At 38.5% G+C, this 21506-nt stretch overlaps 1 protein-coding gene across 4 annotated transcripts; it reads right to left on the reverse strand.

The window, feature by feature from the left end:
• Positions 1-62: 62 nt before the first annotated feature.
• Positions 63-21002, reverse strand: LOC113058530 (ARF GTPase-activating protein GIT1-like). Of its 4 annotated transcripts, none has more exons than XM_026226502.1 (21): positions 20473-21002; positions 16851-16984; positions 16659-16771; positions 15688-15793; positions 15329-15415; positions 14704-14834; positions 14235-14329; positions 13853-13895; positions 13405-13431; positions 12777-12825; positions 11747-11819; positions 11131-11228; positions 9254-9365; positions 8960-9087; positions 6978-7130; positions 5842-6123; positions 3999-4076; positions 3828-3907; positions 2802-2966; positions 2607-2670; positions 63-2519 (listed from the first exon to the last, which is right to left on the reverse strand). In XM_026226502.1, the coding sequence occupies exons 1-21, from the start codon at positions 20522-20524 to the stop codon at positions 2304-2306; spliced, it is 2286 nt and encodes a 761-aa protein (XP_026082287.1). In that variant the 5' UTR covers positions 20525-21002; the 3' UTR covers positions 63-2303. The 4 variants fall into 4 exon arrangements, with proteins under 4 accessions (XP_026082287.1, XP_026082286.1, XP_026082290.1 ...); XM_026226501.1 differs by having other exon boundaries at positions 2802-2969; XM_026226505.1 differs by lacking the exon at positions 5842-6123 and having other exon boundaries at positions 2802-2969.
• Between the last annotated feature and the right edge of the window lie 504 nt (positions 21003-21506).

A 21506-nucleotide genomic window follows, 5' to 3' on the forward strand; every position in this document is an offset into this window, starting at 1 on the left:
AGCTACTGATTTACCTCCATATACATCACCGCAATTAAAATACCAAAGAACGACTCACAGAAGACAATTAACTTTTTCTTTAATTTATTACAAATGTACAGCTTATGAGTCTTTATTACGATTGAAATGGTTTTGCTTAGTCTTTTAGTTAATTTCAATTTTTTACAGGTAGCTTCTGCTAAACAAATTTCTCCCATCAGTTAATCTCTCATGTGATAAAGAACAGTCATAACAAGTATAGTGCAGCCAGTATGACCGATCACGGAAGTGTGTGTATGTGTGTGTGTGTATGTTTGTGGCATTAATCGATTTAAAAATAATTTCACCGGTGTATTATGTGAGCAAAGTATGCATCTGCAGCAGGATGGCTGGGAAAATCTACAAACTACTCTAAAAGGAATCAGATTGAGAGCTGGACATATAGTATGTGTGCAATGACTTCCTTTCTCAGATATCTCTCTGAATTTAGTGCTTCTTAAATAATGGCCCAGGCTCTTTCTCCCAAGTCATTAACACAGTAAACCATCCGGTCATATTTAGTGGAAAACGAACAATCTGGAGGGAAAGCATACACCGTTTTCCTCACCATGTGCTTGTAGTGTGGAAGAGCGAGACGCCAGTCACATGATTAAATTACTGATTAAAGTCAGTCTAGCAGATGTGCAAAGGCAATGATCAGAGATTTTCAGACAATCTTTTTGACACGTTACCAGGGGACACTAAAAATATCCCATTCCCCAAGTTAAAGAGACAAAAGGCAAGAAAGAAAAAAAATGGCTTAACTTAAAAGGCTGGTGGGTAAAACTGATATGGAAAACAACAGGAAGTTTAAGGCTCGTAGCATGACATCTAAAATGCAACAACTTGGTTTGATCGCGCTCGCGCACACAGATGTTCATCTACGCGTGCATACGTACTGGAAGCTTCAGTTCGACTCCTTTCCCATGAACATCAACATAGAGAGGGAGTCATTTCCCACAATTTTCAAAAGTGAGCCCGGTCGCCCCGACTGGTGCCACAGAATGTGACTTCACTGGTCCTGTCGAGGCAGACGGACATCCTCACCCACGTGACGTGTTTTCCCTGTGACTGTGTGTAAAATGTTAGTGATGAGAACATTGACAGTGGTCATCTTCAACCATCAACATTCACATGCTTGTAGCTTATAGAACATAATAAGGGTCTTCTTACATTAATAACCTTTAACTACACACATGCTTGATACAAAAAAACATGAATTATAAAGAACAAAGCAATCAAATATTCTCTAAAGGAAAACAAACAACCACCACACACACAAAAAGCCTGGTCCTGAAGTGAAACTCCACTAAACTGATGATAAAGGCCATTCGATTATGTGCAGAAAATCAACATGTTGTGCTAAAGTGATGGTTTTGTCCTAACTTAATAAGCTAAAGACAATGTGATGATTGTGCTAACACATTTGCACTGTTCTGATACCGAAACCCACTAATGTAGGGATTGAGATGAGATGAACCAGGGTGAGAGAGTCCTGGCAAAACCTTTCTGTACATCAACCCCAAACGCTGTCTTTGTGCTCGAAGATGAAAAAAGAGGGATCCGCAACTGTAGTGTCATCACCCCCCCTCTGCTCCTTAGGCTAGTGTTCAACGTACTCCGACAAACGTGCTTCTACCACTGGAGGACGGGAGTGTTCTGGTTAGTTTTCACAGGTTATTGTTCACCCCTGTCAATGTTCACAAAGCTGCGTGATTTCCACCAAAACTAAAATCAACAGAAGACATCAATAATTGTAACAATAATACGAAACATAAGTCATAATCATTAAAATAAATCCAGTGTTGTTGTTTAAGTACATTTCAGTACATTTGTTCCAAGAAAAGCGGCATTTAAAAACACTAAATCAATTGAAAGACACAGAAAGAGAGGAAAAATGATTTAGGAGGAACGTTTCTGGTTCTCTGACGGTTAGCAGTGCTTGTGTGTTTCACAAACAAAACCCAAAATAGCCGCCCATGCGCTAACAGACCATCAGCACTGAATTGTGGGTCTGCCTGTGTAGTGTTTAGATGAAAGAAGATCCTCCTGACATACTGAAATAAGGGAAGAAAAGGAGTGGAAGGAAAAGCAGGCTTCTCCCAAGCATCTGACATCCCTGCGTCCGAGTGAACGCAGCTAGATTCAACACCATTTCTTTTCCCATCTTTTGTCCATCTACCTGACCAACGATTCCCAGCCGTCAGTTTTACTTAGTGTCTTGTTCTTTTCTCCTGTTTCTCAGTCTTTGCCCCTGCTCGGTGGACCCCAGTGTGCCGGGGGGGTCACTGTTTTTTCTCTCGGGTGGTGATGGTGACCAGCTGCTTGGCAGCTTTGGCAATGTCGTAGGCGCACTGGATGACCTGCTGGGTGAGGAGCTGGTAGTCCACCGTCGTGACCGATGAGTCGGAGGGCGCCGCTTTACGACACTCCACCTGCAGGCGGGACGCACTGGCCGCCAGGAGCTTCAAGGAAGAACGCACTGCATCTAGCGCTGGTCTCTGAGAGCAACAGACAGAACAGATAGATTTAATATGTCTGGTTGAATATCTTGAGGCAATGTATCACAATAAGACGCATTTATTTACCCTTGGAAACAGCGAGGCCATTTCTGTCACAGCTAAGTGGATCTTCTCTGAGCATGGCACAAAACTGCAACCAAAGACAGATTTCTTTCAAGATTTCCCCAAGTAGATCTTTGTTAACTTTCCATAATAGTTTGTTTCTATTAACTGTAGCAAAATGACTTAGCATTCAGCTTGAGGAGTAACGGTCCATCATACCTGTCATGTTTAAACTCCTGTGCAGCTCTCAGGAGCTCCTGGATGTTCTTGGTGACCTGCTCGGTTTTGAGGATGACGTCCTCTGTGCAGGGCAGCGTGGGGTCCGGCTCAACCTCGGCGTCTTCCACATCCCCCCTGCTGTCCTCCTCGCTGCTGCGGCCCACACTACTACATAAAAGAAAAAGAAAGAACAAAAATAATGAACACACAATTAAACCTTTAAACTTACAATCTAAAAGAAATACATTTATTGTCAGTGTGTTTTTAAGGTCTAAGTTATTACAAATAATTAAAATAAATACCGGTATATATTTTTAAATATTATAGAGTAAAATAAAAAAAGGATGATATTTATTATAATAACTATTAGTTAATAATTAATTAATAACAAAATTATACTGCATATTATATGGTAGAATAATATTAAAAAAACAAACAAATATATTACTACTATAATATTGCAATATAATGTACTCTGTGTGGAACATTTTTATTAAAAGTACAATGAAATAATTTTAGATACACACACACACATATATATATAGTAACTGTAAAATAATTTTAAAAATTCATTATAAAATATATTATTCATGTAATATTACTTATTTTAATATCCAATTATTATTCAATTAGTTTGCAATAACATTATATGGCATATTATATAGTATCTTATTTTTAAGAAGACAAATATATTACTTCTAAATCTAACATTGAAATAAAAATATTAATATATACATTCATACAATATATACATTTATGTTAAAATTAATAAAAAAATATTTATTAATTCATAAAAATAATTATTCATATATTAAAAATATAACAATACTACAATAGCAATATATTTCTGTCTTAATGTCTTAAGACAGTACACGCGTTGATTTGTATTACTTTTTTTATTACTCTTCTCATCACAAATGAAATACTGCAAACATCTCTCCACAAATTTCAAATGAAATAAGGCACATGTAAAAAGATGCTGAATCTGGTGTGTTTTGCTTTGTTTTGTTTTGCGCTAGCACTCACCCAAAGGAGACGTCGTATGTTTGAGAGTTGTCATAGTCACTATCAGTTCCGCTCCCGTATTTCTCTCCTGCTTTTAGAGGCTGGATAAGACAAAAACGAGCAGAGGTCTGATACACATCACAGCCTGTAACTCACATGTCAGTGTAGATACGAGTGGATAGAGGCTCTCACATGATATCGGCCGTCAGTGGAGGCTGACAGGTGTGCTCCTCCGTAGGGGGTGGGACCTGCAGGAGCACCCTTTCGCACCTGAACATGAGCAGAATGAGATTAACAGGAGGAGAAAAGCTAACATACAGTCAGCAGAAAGAGGATGGAGAGGAAAGAAGCAGCGTTTGATAGTCACATCTGCACAGGACTGTTAGATTTAAGGCAATCTGCAGCAAAACTGTTATACTAAAGACTGTAATTCTGTTAGTGTAGAGGTTTTCAACAGCAAGATTCTACATTGAGCTCAAAAGCAAAACTGAATTAACAGTGCAACAACACATCCTCTACTCTGAACTAAAACACTAAAAATAGACATACATTAAAATAGTCCAGTTAATAAATCAGGCACAAAGGTGCATCCAAAATACATTAACCATGACTAATAAAACAAAATTAGTCTACACCACACTGCCAGCAATGACCCAAAAATGGGATATTGTATAATCAAAACATGGCATATTTGCATAATTGCAAAAGCATTAAAGCAAATCAAAACAAGGCATTCAAAAGATATTAAAATACATCCTACAGATCTATGAATATCCACAAACGGAGGATGATTTCTCATTTCAGCGCTGTCAGGAGCAGCACGATTCACTGCACACTACAAGAAATCAGTTCATTAAGCAGTTTGTGTGTGCCATGCAGATCCACTTCTTTGAGTTTCACTAATCAGGTAACCAATAAATCATTCTCTACACATTCCAGACTAAAAAGCTAAAGCATTTAAAAAAAGTTAATAATAATAATAATACTCCATCAAAATTACATTGATAGTTAATAAAAAATAAATGAACAAAAACGAATATGCAAAAAATGTAGTAAAAAAAGAGGCAGAAATAAAAGTACAAATGAAAATAAATTTTGGAGTAGTTTATGAAATTATATAGTTGTACTTAAGATATTCAAGCCCAGTCTCATGAAAATGTGTATAAATAGTAAAAAAAAAAAAAAAAAAAAAAAACTTGTGGTATTGATACACACTTTGGCATGCATATATTACGCAGTTTTCGCGTATATATGATACGCATCTACCCCACAACCCTAAACCTATCCATCGCGTAGTATATGCACGCCAAAGTCCATTTTTGCGTATCAATACCACACGTTTTCATTTTTATTCGATGTACTATTTATATGCACTTTCATGAGAGTTGGTTAGATATTCACAATTAGCATAGTTAACTTATGATCAAATAATGCCAAAAAGCTGTTGATACCAGGGGTTGGTTGCACCAGCTGTATGCAAGATACAACTTAGCTTAGTTTTGAAGTAAAATGGCACTAAGTTACAACTTGTGCACTACTAAAAAAAAATTTATGCACTGGATCATTTAGGGTAAAAATCATATCATGTGACTATGCATTACTTTATGCATTAGGGAGAGCTTACAAGCTACTTGCTAGCTGCCTTACAAACAAATGGCGCAACCAAATAATGTTCAGATTTAGTTACAAACTAGCTAGTAGGTACTAAGCTTCTAGTTTGGACTCGATGTTCTAATTTAAGTAAGAACTTACGAATGGCTGGTGCAACCCTACCCAGGTGTATAAGAGACCCAGGATGCTAAAAAATGCTGTTGATTTAGGCAGCACACTGAGTTTGGAAAGACAGCCAATATCTAGAAAAAGAAAAGTGTTATCAGGGCAGGAAGTGCTCCTGTTTGGCCATAGGGTGGCGGTAGAGAGCAGTGAGTAAGCAGCAGCACACCAGTGTGGGCTCAGCTAAGCAGAGGGAGAAAGAGAGCCCGACAGGAAAAGGAAGTTTAAAAAAATCAGGCTGGACACTAATGCTCACACTTACGGGACTGAGAGGCTGCAGGCGGCCCGTCAGGGGGTCCAGGGCTGGGGTGAGAGGTTTGGGGGTGGTCCCCACAGGCTCATACATAGAAAAGGCTTGTCTATCCCGGCGGAGGGGGGCAGATGAGGGTGCATTTAGGCTGGAGCCTCCACTTACCCCTCCGCTACCGCCCGTACCCCTTACCCCACCAGGCCACAGCCCTGGGCCACCACCCCCGGTCAGAGCACCCCCGGCCCCAGCCTGGGCCCCCTGCAGCGCGCTGTTCTCCGTCTGCATCCGCGTGATCTACAGGGATGGAGGAGTATCAATGGGAGTCTCACACACACAAACACAAGTACCAAAAAAAAAACAGTTGCAGTGTGGATGGTTATGTCATGCTGGGGCTGATAAAATGGGGTTGTTCTGATGGACAGGAAGTTCAAGCTTGTCTGAGGGGCTTCATTCTCAGTGGTACATGGTATAAGATATCTACAGTTCTATTGAAAAGTTTGGGGTAGGACTGTCGCGAAAACCTGTTATTTTGTCATTATCTTCTGTTAACTTCACTTCCTGTTTCAACGCTCTATTTAGATTCGGTTTCATTGATTTCTGAATAGGACAATTCAGGTACCTAACCAGTTGTTAGGATCGGACAATTCTAGAATCTAAGGGTGCAAGAAAATCGAAATACTGAGAAAATTGTCTTTAAAGTTGTCCAAATTAAGTTCTTAGCAATGAATACTGCAAATCAAAAATTAAGTTTTAATATATTTACAGTAGGGAAATTTTAAAAATCTCTTAATGGAACATGATCTTTACTTAATATCCTAATGATTTTGTCCCGTTGTCATTAAAGAAATAAATTACATTTGATAAAAAAGAAAAACTAATTTCAAATTGTTATAATTTTTTTTGTTGTATTTTTGATCAAATAAATTCAGCTTTGGTGAGCAAAAGAGATCTCTTTTTAAAAATACATTTAAGCGACCCCAAACTTTTGAAAAGCACCGTTTATAAAAACTGTTCTGCTCTGTTTGATGGTTTGGTATCAGTTTGTGTAATGGTGAACTGTAGTTTATGGCAGTAATTAATTTCTATTAGTGTGAAATTATCAATGGAAATAAAAAAGGTACTTGTTTTAATACAGTAGATGGGTGTACCTCCTTCTGAAGCCTCCGCAGCTCTTCACTCAGGTTGTTGTTGACCTTCATGAGCTGCTGAACTTTGGCCTCTGAGGAGGCCAATGCTTTCTTCACATCCAGATATTCCTGTAGTGTGATTGGCCCATCTGACAGGTCTGACGAGTCCATGCTCTGATCAACAACACGTATCACCAATCAAATCACAATATACTCTTAATTAACAATAAACAGCAAAATGATCAAAATGACAGTAAAAAAAAAAAAGTACATACAACAAGAAAAAATTCAGCTTTGCCATTATAAGAATACATGACACATTCAAATAAAATAAACAAATATTTTAAACTGTAATAATATTTAACATTATTACTGTACTTTATTTTAATATTTGTAAAGCTTTTGAACAGAAGTTTGAAAGTCAAAAAAATCTCACTAAAAGTTCAGTCTCTTAGAAAACTAACAGCACGTATCATAATTTTAAGCATTACTGATGTCCATATGTATATGTAAACTGAACACTGATATGGAGATTTTAATGAACATTATTATAAAGCATACTGAATAGGTAATGTAAAATTTAATTTTCATTAGAGAATTTTCTTGGCCGATTTCGATTTCTTTTTGTTAGTGTGACCTGCCGATTCCGATTTCCGTTATAAGAACTATACTTGACAGCATATGCAAATAAAATCTACTTTTTTTCAATGCAAATAAAAATAAATAAAAACATCTAAAATAATAATAATAAATAAATAAATAAAATAAAATAAAATAATTTATAAAATAATTTATAAAGCATTACAATTCCCCCGATCTGGACTAAGTCACAGATGTTCTCTCACTTAAACAACTCTCAAAATAAAGTGCTCTGTGACTGGAAAGAGGAAGAAATAACAATTAACTAAAAATGAGCTGCTCTCTATGATGAAACAGACATATCATTTTCCACTGTTTATAAATGGTAATTTTTTCCCCCTAACCTTATTAAATGTCATATTCTACATCAGATTCTTAGATTGTTTCAATTAATTCAGTTAGAATAACAAGAAACTGTATAATTGTTACCATTCAAATGAAAACAGTATCGACAAACTCCAGGAAACACATAAGCACATCTGAAGTGGTATTAGATGTTTTTACACAGACTGTTTGTTGAAGCTGAGAGGTGCCATAATTTAATTTACACCATAAAATTGCAAATACATAAGTTCTTTTAGAAGACTAATGTTTTAAATAATTATTTGCACATACAAATAATAAAACTTTTCTATACGAAACAGGTTACTGAATTATTGACTCATTTATTGATTCATTCAGTAAAACAGGGCTGTGTGTTGCTCAGAGACACAAAACAGTTCTTGCTGTTCGGCTAATTGCAGTCCCTGGTCAGTTGATCAGTGCATGTCTAATTAAATTAATAACTGTACAATATGACAAACAGCAGTGCTACTGGAGAAGGTTTTAAACCCCACATTCCTCAAACAGACAGTGAAGAATATGGGGTTTACTCTTTTGCTCTTCTACACTCAGCCAAGTGACTTCCTGAATGTGGAGTGAGCATGCTCAGACACAGCAGCCTGTCTTCAGCTGCAGAACAATGGTTTCACTGATCACAGCCTTGAAAAAGGGATGATGTCATTCTGCAAATATGAGGCAGGGCTGCTGTTACTGCTCTTCCAGTGGTGCATGCTGGGACATGACAACACTGGCTTCTGTACTACTGAATATACTAATCTGCAAGTCTGGCAAAACCATTATCAACATCTACCAAGGCCTTACCCACAATACAAGAAATTAAACATTTCTTAAGATTCAGATAAATATCTGAACTTGTTTCTCCAAAGGTTTTAAGATGTTCTCCAACTCAATCAAATGATTTCATTATTAAGAATGATAGAAGTCTGGATGGATGAGCACAAATCTTCAACCTCAGACAACTCGTAATTAGGATTAGGTGGAGTACATTTACAGTGAGCGAGTAAGGGTTTAGATGAGCTCACCTTGGCCCGGTTGTTGCGCTGAGTGTTGTTGTTATTCTGTGCGGTTAGCTCGCTGTCTGTGTCTTCATCAGACGCTACGCTGTCATAATCGTGTTGGTCATCATCCGCCTGACTCAGATCCAGCGGGTCTGAAAAACAATAACCACAAAAATGAAAGATAACATCATTAATATGGGGAGGCATTGAGAGTCCCAAAAACTGCACTGGCTTAGCTATATCCAGCTTTACTGAAGCTGTATTATTGATATTTCACTAAAACCTGTAAGTTTGATGAATGCAATGTGGCCGTCTCACCTGTGGGGCTTGTCAGGCCTTTTCCATGCTGCCGTCGCTTGGCATCACTGAGAATGTCGATAATGAGGGTGGCGAACTCCCGTGCGTTAAAGCGAGCCAATTTCTGCCGCCCCTACAAATGACAAAAAAATATACATAAATGCATTTATTATTTATAGAAAAAGATTAATTAAATTGACGGTAAAAAGTTTTACATTGTTTCAGAAAAGCTTTTAGAATAATTAATGAACGTGAACTTTCTATTCATAAAAGAATTCTGAAAAAAAAAAGTATAAAAATTTTAAATCTTTTTTCAAATTTAATAATAAGTAGTAGTGTTTCATCAAATCAGCATGACAGAATGATTTCTGAAGGATCACATGACACTAAAGATATATAGTGCTGTGTTAATGCAGGCGAATAATTTTTTTCAGTTCAACATGTTAAAAATATTTAACGCAATTATCACAGGGACCAGCAACTGAAAGTGAGAACTATCCCTTTAATGGTTAATCATATTAAAAATATATATATTTCAAGACATCGGTACTGGTATCAGTGATACTGGCCTTCAGTTATTAAAAAAGATGCCATTAAACAAATATTAAAAATATACTGTCTTTATGTAGTTTCTACAGTAATTTGAAGATTGAATATGAAATTATTGCAATATAAAAGTACCTTTCAAAACGTTAATGCTAGTGGGATTAATCGTGATTAATTTCAGAAAAAAAGTGTGATTAATTCGTAATATTTTTAAATTGATTGACCACTAAATATATATACAAAAAAATATTACAATATTAAAAGTAGTATATTAAAATACATTGTTTTTATTATATTATAAAATAGAAAGCGCTTTACATTTCAATAATATTACTGTTCTAACTGTATTTTTATTCAAATAAATAAGACACTTCAGAAAAAAAGTTAAAAAGTCTTTAACTTTAAATAAAATTACTAATCCCAAATTTTTTGAACAATAATTAACATGTTTTTAGAAATAATTAATGCAATTATAAACAGACCCTAACTATATGTACTGAATTTTTACACAGATTTTTGGGAAAAAACGTTGTCAAACTTGTTCTAGACTAAAGAGTACTTTACTTTTAGGAGCAAAAAAATATTAGAAATAGCCTAAATATTTAATAAACACAAAAATGTGGGAATATGTATAATTTTATGAATGATTTCTGTACAGGAAATATTTTTACTGGAGAGCTTTTCTGTGGAGATCTGATTGTTTGTCAAATTTGCGAGTTATTCCAAAGTAAGTTTTATTTAATCACTTAGTCACTCTGCAATACATATGCATTTACAGAACTGTCCACTCAGGAAGAGGCGACTTGGACATGTCAAATACTGAAAAACACTGCCACATCAACAGTTCACTGTTCCAACTCTTGACCACTGGGTGTAGGTGTCCCTCCTCCCATCATCTCTTTCCATGTCTCAAAACCTCATGTATACACAAAAGAACAGGAAATTCCCAGCCTGGCCAATCAGCCTGCAGGAAACGTACCCTTGAGCAAACGCACTTAGTGGTCTGGCTGTATAAAAGAACTATTTCAAGCAGTGGTACAGACAGGGTCATGCGAGGATGCCAGTGGAAACGCTGAGGAGGAGGGAGCCGCTGTGCGTCTGCAGCAGTTACGCAGCTGGAAATCATCCATTCGTTGATTTGCCGCCCAAACCTGAGCCTCAGATGTTTGCATAACCACTAAATGTCTATTTTTAGCCCCATGTCGTCTGCACCCCAGATATCATCTCTCCTTTGTGCCTCCATCAAAAACGGGCCTGCGTGGAAGTGACGGGCCCTTACACAAATGGGCAGCAGGAGCAGAAAACCTTCTCCCAAACATACTTCAAACACATCCTCTAAAATGCTGTGTTACCTGGTTGCGTGTCGCTGAGTATTCAGGGTTGACGGGTAAGAAGGGGACAGCACTCCGTTCCGTCACAAGTGTACTGTGGTTCTGAGTTGTGAGCCACACTGAGAGAAACAGAATGGACATATATAAACAAGACAAGTATAAAGAAACAGAATCCAATGGCGTAGCCCTGAGGTTTCAGAGAGTTTGCATCTACCCCTCCTGTTCGGTTTGTGTTCATGTGTGCGTTTGGCCCCCTGCCTCGCTCCCAGCCCCGCTTACCATCAGAATCCCAGTCTGCCACCCAGTATGCTACCTCTTCTCCTCTACAACCAGCAACGGGAGTAAAGAGAGAGAGGAGGAGGAGGAGAGAATTCCTGCGGCACTCCCTCGCTCTCGCTCCCTTTCACCCTCCTTTCCATTTGCCGTCTCTCTCTCTCTCTCCCTCCCTTCTCTACAAGCTGACTGCACTGCTCAAGTCCTTCTATAGTCAGTGTTTATACAACACACCGATCACTGTGTCTCCAGGGACACGGATTCAACTGTCCCCACGCATCCGGACTGCTCCAGAACTACATTACAGAAAGAATGAGAATCAGGGAACGTTGGGATAGGAACAGATGGGGAGTTTGAGTCTTACCTGCATCATTCTCTCTACGGTCCACTTCATCGTACACATCCATAGCCAGCTCCTCGAACAAACGGTTATTTAACTGCATCCACACACACACACACACACACACAACAGTATGTTGCATTAAAATTCAGACATAGAGGGGGAAAAAAACACAAAATCACAGCAAAAACTGAGCGCACGCACAGAACAGGAGGACACAACTAAGCAACATGCTCCAACAAGGCACTACAAAAAGCTAAGGGAATTTGAAGCATCTGCTAAATTTATCTACTGAATTTCTACGCATTTGATGAGTTTATCAAACATACTCGTCTCAACCAGCCTAAACAGAATTCTTGTGACAAGTAATTCATATGGACACACTGAAATAAAAAACTGTGGGATGCAACACAGTAACAGTCAATAAAAAACATTTTATATTTAATATATAGAACTAAATTTTAGACCAATGAGATTTTAGTGTGGGCAGAACGTCGCAGCACAATACAAAAAACTACAAATAAAATGTCCAATAAAATGTCCTGTTTACTTGATGGAGCTAGTTAAGGCAAAAACTTGGAATTCAAGTCAAAATCGACCCTGTTTGTTATTGCATATTACTAGTGGTTAACAACTAATCCGTCATTCATCCAGTATTCCATTTTACTCTAAAGTATATCAAAATATATAAGTAAATACAGTCACAACTTCTGTTTGACAGACTTTGGACTTTAAGCCTAAAGTATATTTGGCTATGCTAAGGGTATGTGTATAGTGCATGTAATGTAATTTTCATCATCAGCACAGATGGGCGACACTGACCGGCCCGTAGTTTTACAGTTTTAAAAGAAACAAACAAAAAAAACAAGACGGCCGTGTTGACAAGTGTTTGTGTCAGGGGGTTAAGATACGCACCATTCAAAATCAAACTGAAGTATACTTTGGGCTTTACATGGAAAAGCTTTTATCGCTTGTTGCTTTATTGTGTTGCGCCTGTCTAAAAACTCAAATTCCCATAAATCTCTGTAGCAGCTCATTAACCTGCATCACTCACCGCTTGAAGCTTCTTCTTGGCTGCCTTGGCCAGTTCAGAGAGGTCCAGGCTACGCAAAGACAAAGACACAGACACAAGAATAAAAGGATGCTGGCGGCATGCAGACAGAGAAAGATGAGGAGAGAGGAAAAAAGAGAGGTGGATGAATGGATGGATGAAGTGTGGCGTAAGGGATGGGACACGGGCAGCCAGAAAAGATGAGGAGGAACAGTGTTTTTTTACTTCTATTAATTCTTTAGGAACTGATTGGATTGTGACCCATACTAGAACATCATGACCTAAATGTGAGCTTACAACTATTTCCATTCTAACGTCCGCTGTTGTGTGGCCTAGATGACATCAGCAGAAAGGAACTTTGTTTCTGAGGTGGAACAATGAATAATAACATGCACTGAAATGTACACAATATGACAAGGAATATGTAATCAAGTAAAAAAAAGGTGTATTTGTATTGCATATTGACTTGACGGAATGGAAAATCATGGGATACTGAATAAAAATAGTGTTTTCAGGCTCCTCTAAATATGTTTTCTGCCTCATCCCTCTAGTCACCCACTCCCAGATGATGGCCATGTGAGAAAAAAAGAAAGCGGGGTTTATGGAGAGGGGGATGAGAAGAGAGAGATACCTCTGCGTCGGGCACTTAGGGCGAGCTCTGCCTCCAAAAGCGCAGCAAGATGGAGAGAACAGAGAACGAGTGAGCGGGACCGAAAAGTGAGCAGAAGACAGACAGATAGAGAAAGAACGAAAAGGGATAGACCCCACATCAACACTCCTTCTGGACAGTTCAGTAAAGGTCATTCAGCTGTGGTTCATTTGAGGTAGGACAGAGGTTTCTGTCCTAATGCAAACAGATTGACCTTGTGGCGCAACCTGCTGGCCAGCACGCACAAATTCACCCACTGAAAACAGATCTTAGTACACTGTATCTACCCTATGTGGGCAGCGATAAGGAAAAGACTTGAGGGACAGGAAATAAATAAAACTGCACTGATGAGCTTCAATATTTATACACAATATCTGTTCTATTACGAATCAGACACATGCAAAAACTCTCATATAGGCAAACAATATACCTGTCTGCCATCTGAGGGATGATATAATGACCGTTCTTGTGATCTGCAAAAACACAGACACAAGAAAAACAGCGTTGAAATGTCCGCAATTGGGAGGACAGATTTGTCAGTTTCACACACACACACACACACACAGATCTAGGACATATTTATTTTGACGCCCATATTATCAGGTTACAGTGTATTCACACTGCATGTGTAAGCCTCACAGCAGAAGCTTAGGTGTAATAAGAGTTTCAGCGCCTACAGTCTATTTTTGTGTGGAAAGCACACTACACTCAGCAGGAAAATGTTAGAAATGCACTATAAACCTGTTTATGAACACTCTTTGCAATTTGGACATCTAAGAAGCGACACAATTTGAATTATACTCTGAGCTCACCTGGGCGACGTCCACACAGATAGAAGGCTAGTCTGTCTGTGAGCTCATACTGACACTCTACCAAACGCTCGGCGAGCTCCACGTGACCTGCCTGCCTGCAAGAAGAAAGTCACATTACAAACTAAAGACTCTAGATCCTTTCAAAAATATTAGCTAGGTGTACAAATAGAGTAATAGAAAGGCAGACAGACAGAGCGGTGGAATATCAAACTGACAGAACTATAAAAAAAAACAGACAGACACAGCAATAGGAGGACAGACAGACAGACAGACAGACAGAGAGCGGTAGAAAATAAGGCCAACAGACTGAGATATAACAAAAAACAGAGTGCTAAAATGACAGACATACAGATAAATAGATAGATATAGCGATAGAATGACAAACAAAGAAATAGTGATAGAATGTCAGATAGACAGATTAAATCGATCAGTGCTGAGGATCTAATGAGCTATTGTGTTTTATATTTACCGGGCATAGTCTATGGGTGTGCGGCCATTGACATCTGGAGCTCCTGGATCCGCTCCATACACCACCAGCAGTTCGGCCTGCAGAACCTGCCCTGCTTTGGCAGCCACATGTAGAGGGGTCGTGCCCTTTTCCTGTGGAGCGAACATCAGGTGTGTGACAGGCGCTGCTCACTCTACTGTTTTCAAATACAGTCTTTCGGACTGACTGTCTTCACTGTTGTTTCACAGGTAATGAAATCAGACCTTTTTTTTTATTAGACAGTCTATATTGTTTGCCACAGTAATAACATTAGAATTAAGAAAGAACAGAAATATAAATATTTTGGTTTGGAAAGTATTTAGGATTTGGTTCAGATTTGTACAAATCGGATGTCATAAACAGTCGGAAAAGTTCAAAGGTATACACAGAAACGCCCTCAGTTCCAACAATAAAAAAAAAATGATTTATCGAACAATATAGCAATAATAGTATCGATTTTATTAATGATGCAGTCATAGTATAGCAATCATAGTATCGATTTTATTAATGATGCAGTCATAGTATAGCAATCATAGTATCGATTTTATTAATGATGCAGAAAAACTGATGGAACAAAGAGAGAACCATGCGAGATGGCAGATCTTACCGGGTGAAAGAAGTTGGCTTGTGCCCCCAGTGACAGCAGCCGTAAACACGTCTCCAGACTTCCTGTCCTCACACTTGAGTGGAGTTGCTGCAAGCAAGAACAAAAGAATAAGTGAGTGCGTGAGAGAAAAAGAGAGGGACCCAGCATGAAAGACACAGAAAGAGAGCAGACCTCCTGCACATCCTCTCATTAGGGCCATTCAATAGCACTGAGAGAGGCACATTTATTCACTAGCGGGGTGTCATTTTAAGGGCCCTCCTGCAAGGTCACAGACAGTGGGGAGCAGAGAGAGGCCAAGGAGGAAAAACGTGATGAGAGTGAGATAAAGAGTCGGAGGTGATGCCTTTGGGAGGTCTAACCTTGCTGAGGTCCTTCGTAGTGACCCCATCATCATCACGGCAGGGCAGCTTGTGGACGAAGGCTAACATCTGGTACTTGGCGCGAATGAACTCTGACTTAGTGGGGCTGTGGGGTCAAATATTCAAACACAGAAATGAATGGAGATCAATTTCAAAATCAAGGAATCAATATATAATGGAATGCCTGGTCAACAGTCCTGCCTACATCGACACAGTCACAACTGTTTATATAAAACGGGTGGCTCCTTCTCTGATGTAAGGGACACACTCGATCTAAATCAATCCAAGCAAATCATCTTTTAAAGATCTGGAATAAATCATAAGTTCATCTTAGATGCCTAAAGTTTTTAGACTTTCTTCAAATAAATAGGGTCTGTAATTGTATTCATATTACATATATAGGACATTGAAAAAAAAAATAGTAGTGTTTGTTTGCTATTTGTTACAAATACAAAGAGAAAAATATATTCAAATTTTATATTTTTGAATACATAAAATATAGAACAAATTTTAGATTTCAAGATACAATTTCAAAGACTTTAAGAGAAAGTGTGGCAGATGTGGTGTGCCTTGTGTGTCATTGTACAACTGCTTAGATGAATATTAATAAAGAAATTAGGCATTTGAATACATATTTACCTTTTTATTACAGGTGCAATGAAGATGGCACAGGAAATTCCTTAAACTTTCGTCACCTGCATGAGCTTATGATTTGTAAATGAGACTTTGCAAACTGCGCAACTGCTCTGATAAAAAGTTATTTTTAATTACTCTGTATTTTACTTTTTAAAACCTCATTTCTTCAGAGTGAGCAGATTTGCTAGTCTTGCCTCAGCAGTCTGATATTACATGGAACTCCATGAGAACAATTATATACTGCACAGACCAAAAAAACACCCCCAGTCTTCTGCTTTTTCATTCTGACTTTCTGGTATATGCATGATGCATGAATGGTTTATGAGATGGCTTACTGGACTTTATCCTGTGGGTTCGGTTTCCTGCGCCCACTCTGAACTTGTGCTGGATCCAGCAGAGAGTGTTCCCAGATCGAGTTTGCTCCATTACTGGCCAGAGTCTGCACCATCTGAGAGGCATACATGTATGTATTAGGCTATGATCCTGAGGAAACTGAAAAATGTGTGTGTGAGAGGCTCTTTAGTTACCTGCAGAAGGGAAGGAGGCCAGCCGCTGTGTCGCAGGTGTTTGACGATGGAAATGTGACGGCCCAGGCTCCGGTGCACAGAACAGCACTCATCGCAGATCAGAACCCCTCGGTTTATACTGCTCCAGCCCGGGTCTGAAAATACAAGATGATGTAAAAGTCGTTTTTTTTTTTTTTTTTTTTTTTACCTTGTGGCAGTAACAAGTTTTTTTTTTTTTTTAACAAGGAAAAAAAAAAACACATAAGGACAGGAAGTGGAAAGACTGACTGGTTTTGCTTAGACTGATGTTTTTATGTTTCTATAGTCCTGGATCTGCTCCTACATCAGTTTGGTTTTTGGTGCTATAATTGAACACCGTTGTAAACGATTCTGCTGATATAAAACGTTGCCAAAGTAAAGTCTCGCTGGACAACAAAAGAGGTTGTAGAATTTGTGAGAAAGACTTGTCTTAGTGTTGGAAGCAACAGTAAGAATGGTTAAAAATGATAAACAAACAACATTATTTGGCCAGCAAATGTGCATTTATGAATATATAGTGGTTATTTTTTAAACAATAACTGTATAATTTCCAGCTATTATTTCAAATTACAAACTTTAACGATGTGAAATCATAATGTTTATTGGATTAAATAAATATTTCTTTCTGACATACAAACATGCTGCAAAAAATGAATTGTCATCTCTCCTCATACCAAACAGGGTACAAGTGCAGTTGGGAACAAGGTGACATTCAGGTAAACAGAAAAATGACTAAGTCCCAATGTGACAGAAGTGTGCCTCTGGCTGCCACAGGCCCTCAGGATCTGGCTAAAATTAAACCAGCACCCACAATACTTCAAGCACATAATCTCATCCACAGAATCTTACGAAGTGGGGTTTTGATACGATTAGAGCAAGAGGAAGATTACGCTACACTGATGTTTTTTTTTTTATTTTTTTTTTGTAATAGAGATTATTTTTATAAGCAAAATATAACAGTTGCAGTATTTTCTTTTTATTAAAATAATAAAACAAGGAGGCATCCAAAGTTAAAAAAGCCAGAATTAATGTTAAGTAAAAAACCTGCTTGTTTCCTTATTTTTAGGATTATTTTAATCCACCAAATGTTCAGATTATAACCAACAGTTTGAATCTTGCATGTGATTAAGAACTTCAGAATTAGTGGCTTAATTTAAAAAAAGTATATATATATATATATATATATATATATATATACATACAGCATTATATGTTTAAAGATGGCCAGACGTTCACAGAGATGTAGCTGAGCACTTGCATGTGGGAATCTAAGATGATGCCATACTTCTTAACTAACATGCTCGTCCTTCCTATAAGTGCTTGAAACCATTAACATCTCAAATGAGAGTTTCTCTGCTCGTAATGAAATTTCATGTGTACACTCTCTAACGCTCACACATGCACACAGCGCCATTGAGCCCTCGGTAGACATGCAATTGAAGATCTTCCACAGGTTCATTCATACCCATAATACATTTACTAGAATGTATCCATCTGTCTGTTTCCCCGGCACCACTCTCAGACATCAGTTCCTCACCTTCTGACACACTCAACATTACCTACATTCCTACAAAATGTCAAACACGAAAATGACAAGCTCTATTAGCACCGCAGGACAGGCCAGCACAAGGACACAGAGCATGTGAGGATTGCAAAAAAAGACACACAAGCCCTCAAATGTGGAGTCGTCAGCCAGGCCCACTGGTGACAGCACTTGCGGCTGATCTTCAAGCATGATAGCTGAGGAGGTGAAACAGAACTAAACTGTCCAAAACAAGACGCACTCCCATATACACATTCATTCCTGCAGAGAGAGCAGCTGTGGATGAGGAAGCAGCTGGCATGCCCCCCATACCACCCCTCGGTCTCCCCCATGGGGACGGTGAGGCAAAGTGAGCAAGGCCAAGGGTGGCTTGAAGTGACGGCACAGCTGAGTGGCATCAGAAATATGTTTTGTAAACAACTGAAGGCGTTACGATGTCCTAACTTGCTGGTAAACATACTGAGCAATGCATTTTGGGACAAATGGCTAAGAAAAGCCAGACAAATAGGAAAGTTCTGCATTATTTAAAATATAAATGCAACACCAACTTTTTTCTCTGTAGAATTCAGGAAATTGTGCCCCGCCCAAGGGCATGTGTGATGGGACTAGAAATAGATTTGAACAACTCAAACCTATAATCAACTATGTAGCAATCTAGATCAATGGAAACCCGTGCGTGCATCAGAAATAAATCAATATATATTTTCCGCCAGCTATAATTTCGGCATGTTGCTCATAATCATAGCAGAAATACTGTACTGATCATTTTATGAAGGCCATCTGTGCTAAAAACAGCTCAAACCAGCATAAAGCTGGTCTGAGGTTTTTATCTGTGTCCCAGTCTGGTCATACTGGTCTGTTGGCTGGTTTCAGAGGGTTTTGGGAAACTTTTCAGCTGGTCACGCTGAGATACCAAGTTGAAGATCAACTACACAACAGCTTGGCCAAACAGGGAGCCCATCTTAAAACAGCAAAGACCAGTAAACCAGTTTAGGCTGCTTTTTTTATTATTTCTTTTTTTTTTCAGAAAGGAAAAACTATGAGAATAATAACAAATTAATTATCTTTCAGCATTATGCAACAGCATACAGAAATATTCCTGCTGAAAAATATATACAATGTAAATATCTATTATACTTTTAAACAACCTATGGTACAAGAAATAAACAAAACACATTGATTAACAAATAAACATTCAGGAAATGTGTCACTAAACAATGTCTACCTACAAAAATGATATAAAGAAGCAAAGATATGTGCACAAACACAAGTAAAGACAGTCAAGAGTTGGATGTGTCCTGTCAACCTGCTAATGCTAGTTAGCTAACTTGTCTCAGCCCAAATTTAGATTAACTACATTGTAAAAACTGTACTGGACTAACTGAACTATTACTCTTAGTAGCCATAAAGCATTTACAAACTGTACACACAGAAAAGTATTTTACTCGAATAACAGTTAACGTTACTGGCAAGGGAGTAAGACGAGAGTCCGCAGGCTACTTATAGCAAACTAGTCTAGCTACTGTCAGTTAGTATTTTTCGATACAGAGCTCGTTATATACTTAATATGCATTGACAACTTACTTTAAAATCAACATAATTTACTGTCACTACATAATGCTTATATAAAAGCTCCTGCGTATAGTGTAAATGTGTTACTTTTAACTGACAGCACCTCGCAGGCTCCTCAAACTGGCTTATGATGTGTGCTAACAACAAGCATCGGATAAAACTTCAGCCACGGTGGCAAAGCTGCAATAAGCAGCTCAAATTCATAGTCACAGACAGAAGTTTGCTAAATTATTTATTTTATGGACAACCATCGTTCTGTTGTATTATAAACCGCAGATAGGTTCAGTGCTAAAATAAGAGAAGGTCTGAATTAGCTGATTTGTTGGGCCGCGATATCGGCCTTAATTTTCGGCCATTTTCCTGATGAGCTTAACCGAGTATTCGTGCGCACGCGCGGGATTGGTGTTGGCTCTCTAGCCGCCGCGCTCGACCGAGTCCCGGACAACGATAGCTCGCAACAACGCCTCGATCCATAAATCTCAGCCTTACCTGGTGCACTGCAGTCGGCGCACACCTCGCTTCTTTGGACTTTCCTGGACATCACTGAAACAAAATCTATAAATCCCAGAGATTTTAGTCCAATACTGAAGATTTTGTAGCTTGCTTTCCCACAGGAGCGACGTCTGCGGTTTCAATGCCGCCCCGAATGTCCGGAAGCCGGCGACGAGCTCCCCAGAACTGCCGGTCCTTCTCTCTCTCCTACCTTTTTTTTTTTGCAGCGGTGTCTTTTTGCTTTGCCGTTACAAGGACTTTACGATAACTTAAAATTAATCGTTTTTTTTTTTTCAGAAGGTCACTACGTTATCAGATTATTTAATTTTGGGCGTCCCTAAATCTTTTCCTCCCGAATCATTATCCAAGCCCCTTCTCTGTCTTGGGTAAAAGGGGGTGGGAATAAGAAAAGTATGGATAAAGTGCACGGTTTATTTACATCATCCTCTACCCTATACACTTCTGTTTTGCGGGCTGCATAGTATCCCTCTCTCTGACGTCTGTCTCTCGCTTCTCTCTCTTGCTCCGTCGTTAGTGCACAGGCGGGGGCAGACAGAGCAGAGGGACCATGCAGTCATGCCCACCAGTGGAAATGCATTTTACATAAGATTATTTACATACCTACAATCCCCAACTGAAGAATAATAAGATTTTAATTTTATTTTTTTATTTAGTAGCTAAATATAATGGTATGTCTAATTAAAAACATTAGGCAAACCTATACTGTAATATACTGGTCCTCCACATTCAGTTCTATTCTATTCTGTTGCTGAAAATTTACTCACCCTCAGGCCATCACAGATGAATGAGGTTGTTTGTTCATCAGCACAGATTTGGAGACATTTTGGTTGCATTGTTCACTTGTTAACCAGTGGATCCCCTGCAGTGAATGGGTGCAGTCAGAATCAGTGTCCAAACAGCTGATAAAAACATTACAACAATGCACAAGTAATATACACGACTCAAGTCCATAAATTAATGTCTTGAGAAGTGAAAAGCTGCGTGTTAGAATGAAACAAATCCACCATTAA

Source organism: Carassius auratus, chromosome 40 (genome assembly GCF_003368295.1).
Source record: "Carassius auratus strain Wakin chromosome 40, ASM336829v1, whole genome shotgun sequence".
In the NCBI taxonomy this organism is placed as follows: domain Eukaryota; kingdom Metazoa; phylum Chordata; class Actinopteri; order Cypriniformes; family Cyprinidae; genus Carassius; species Carassius auratus.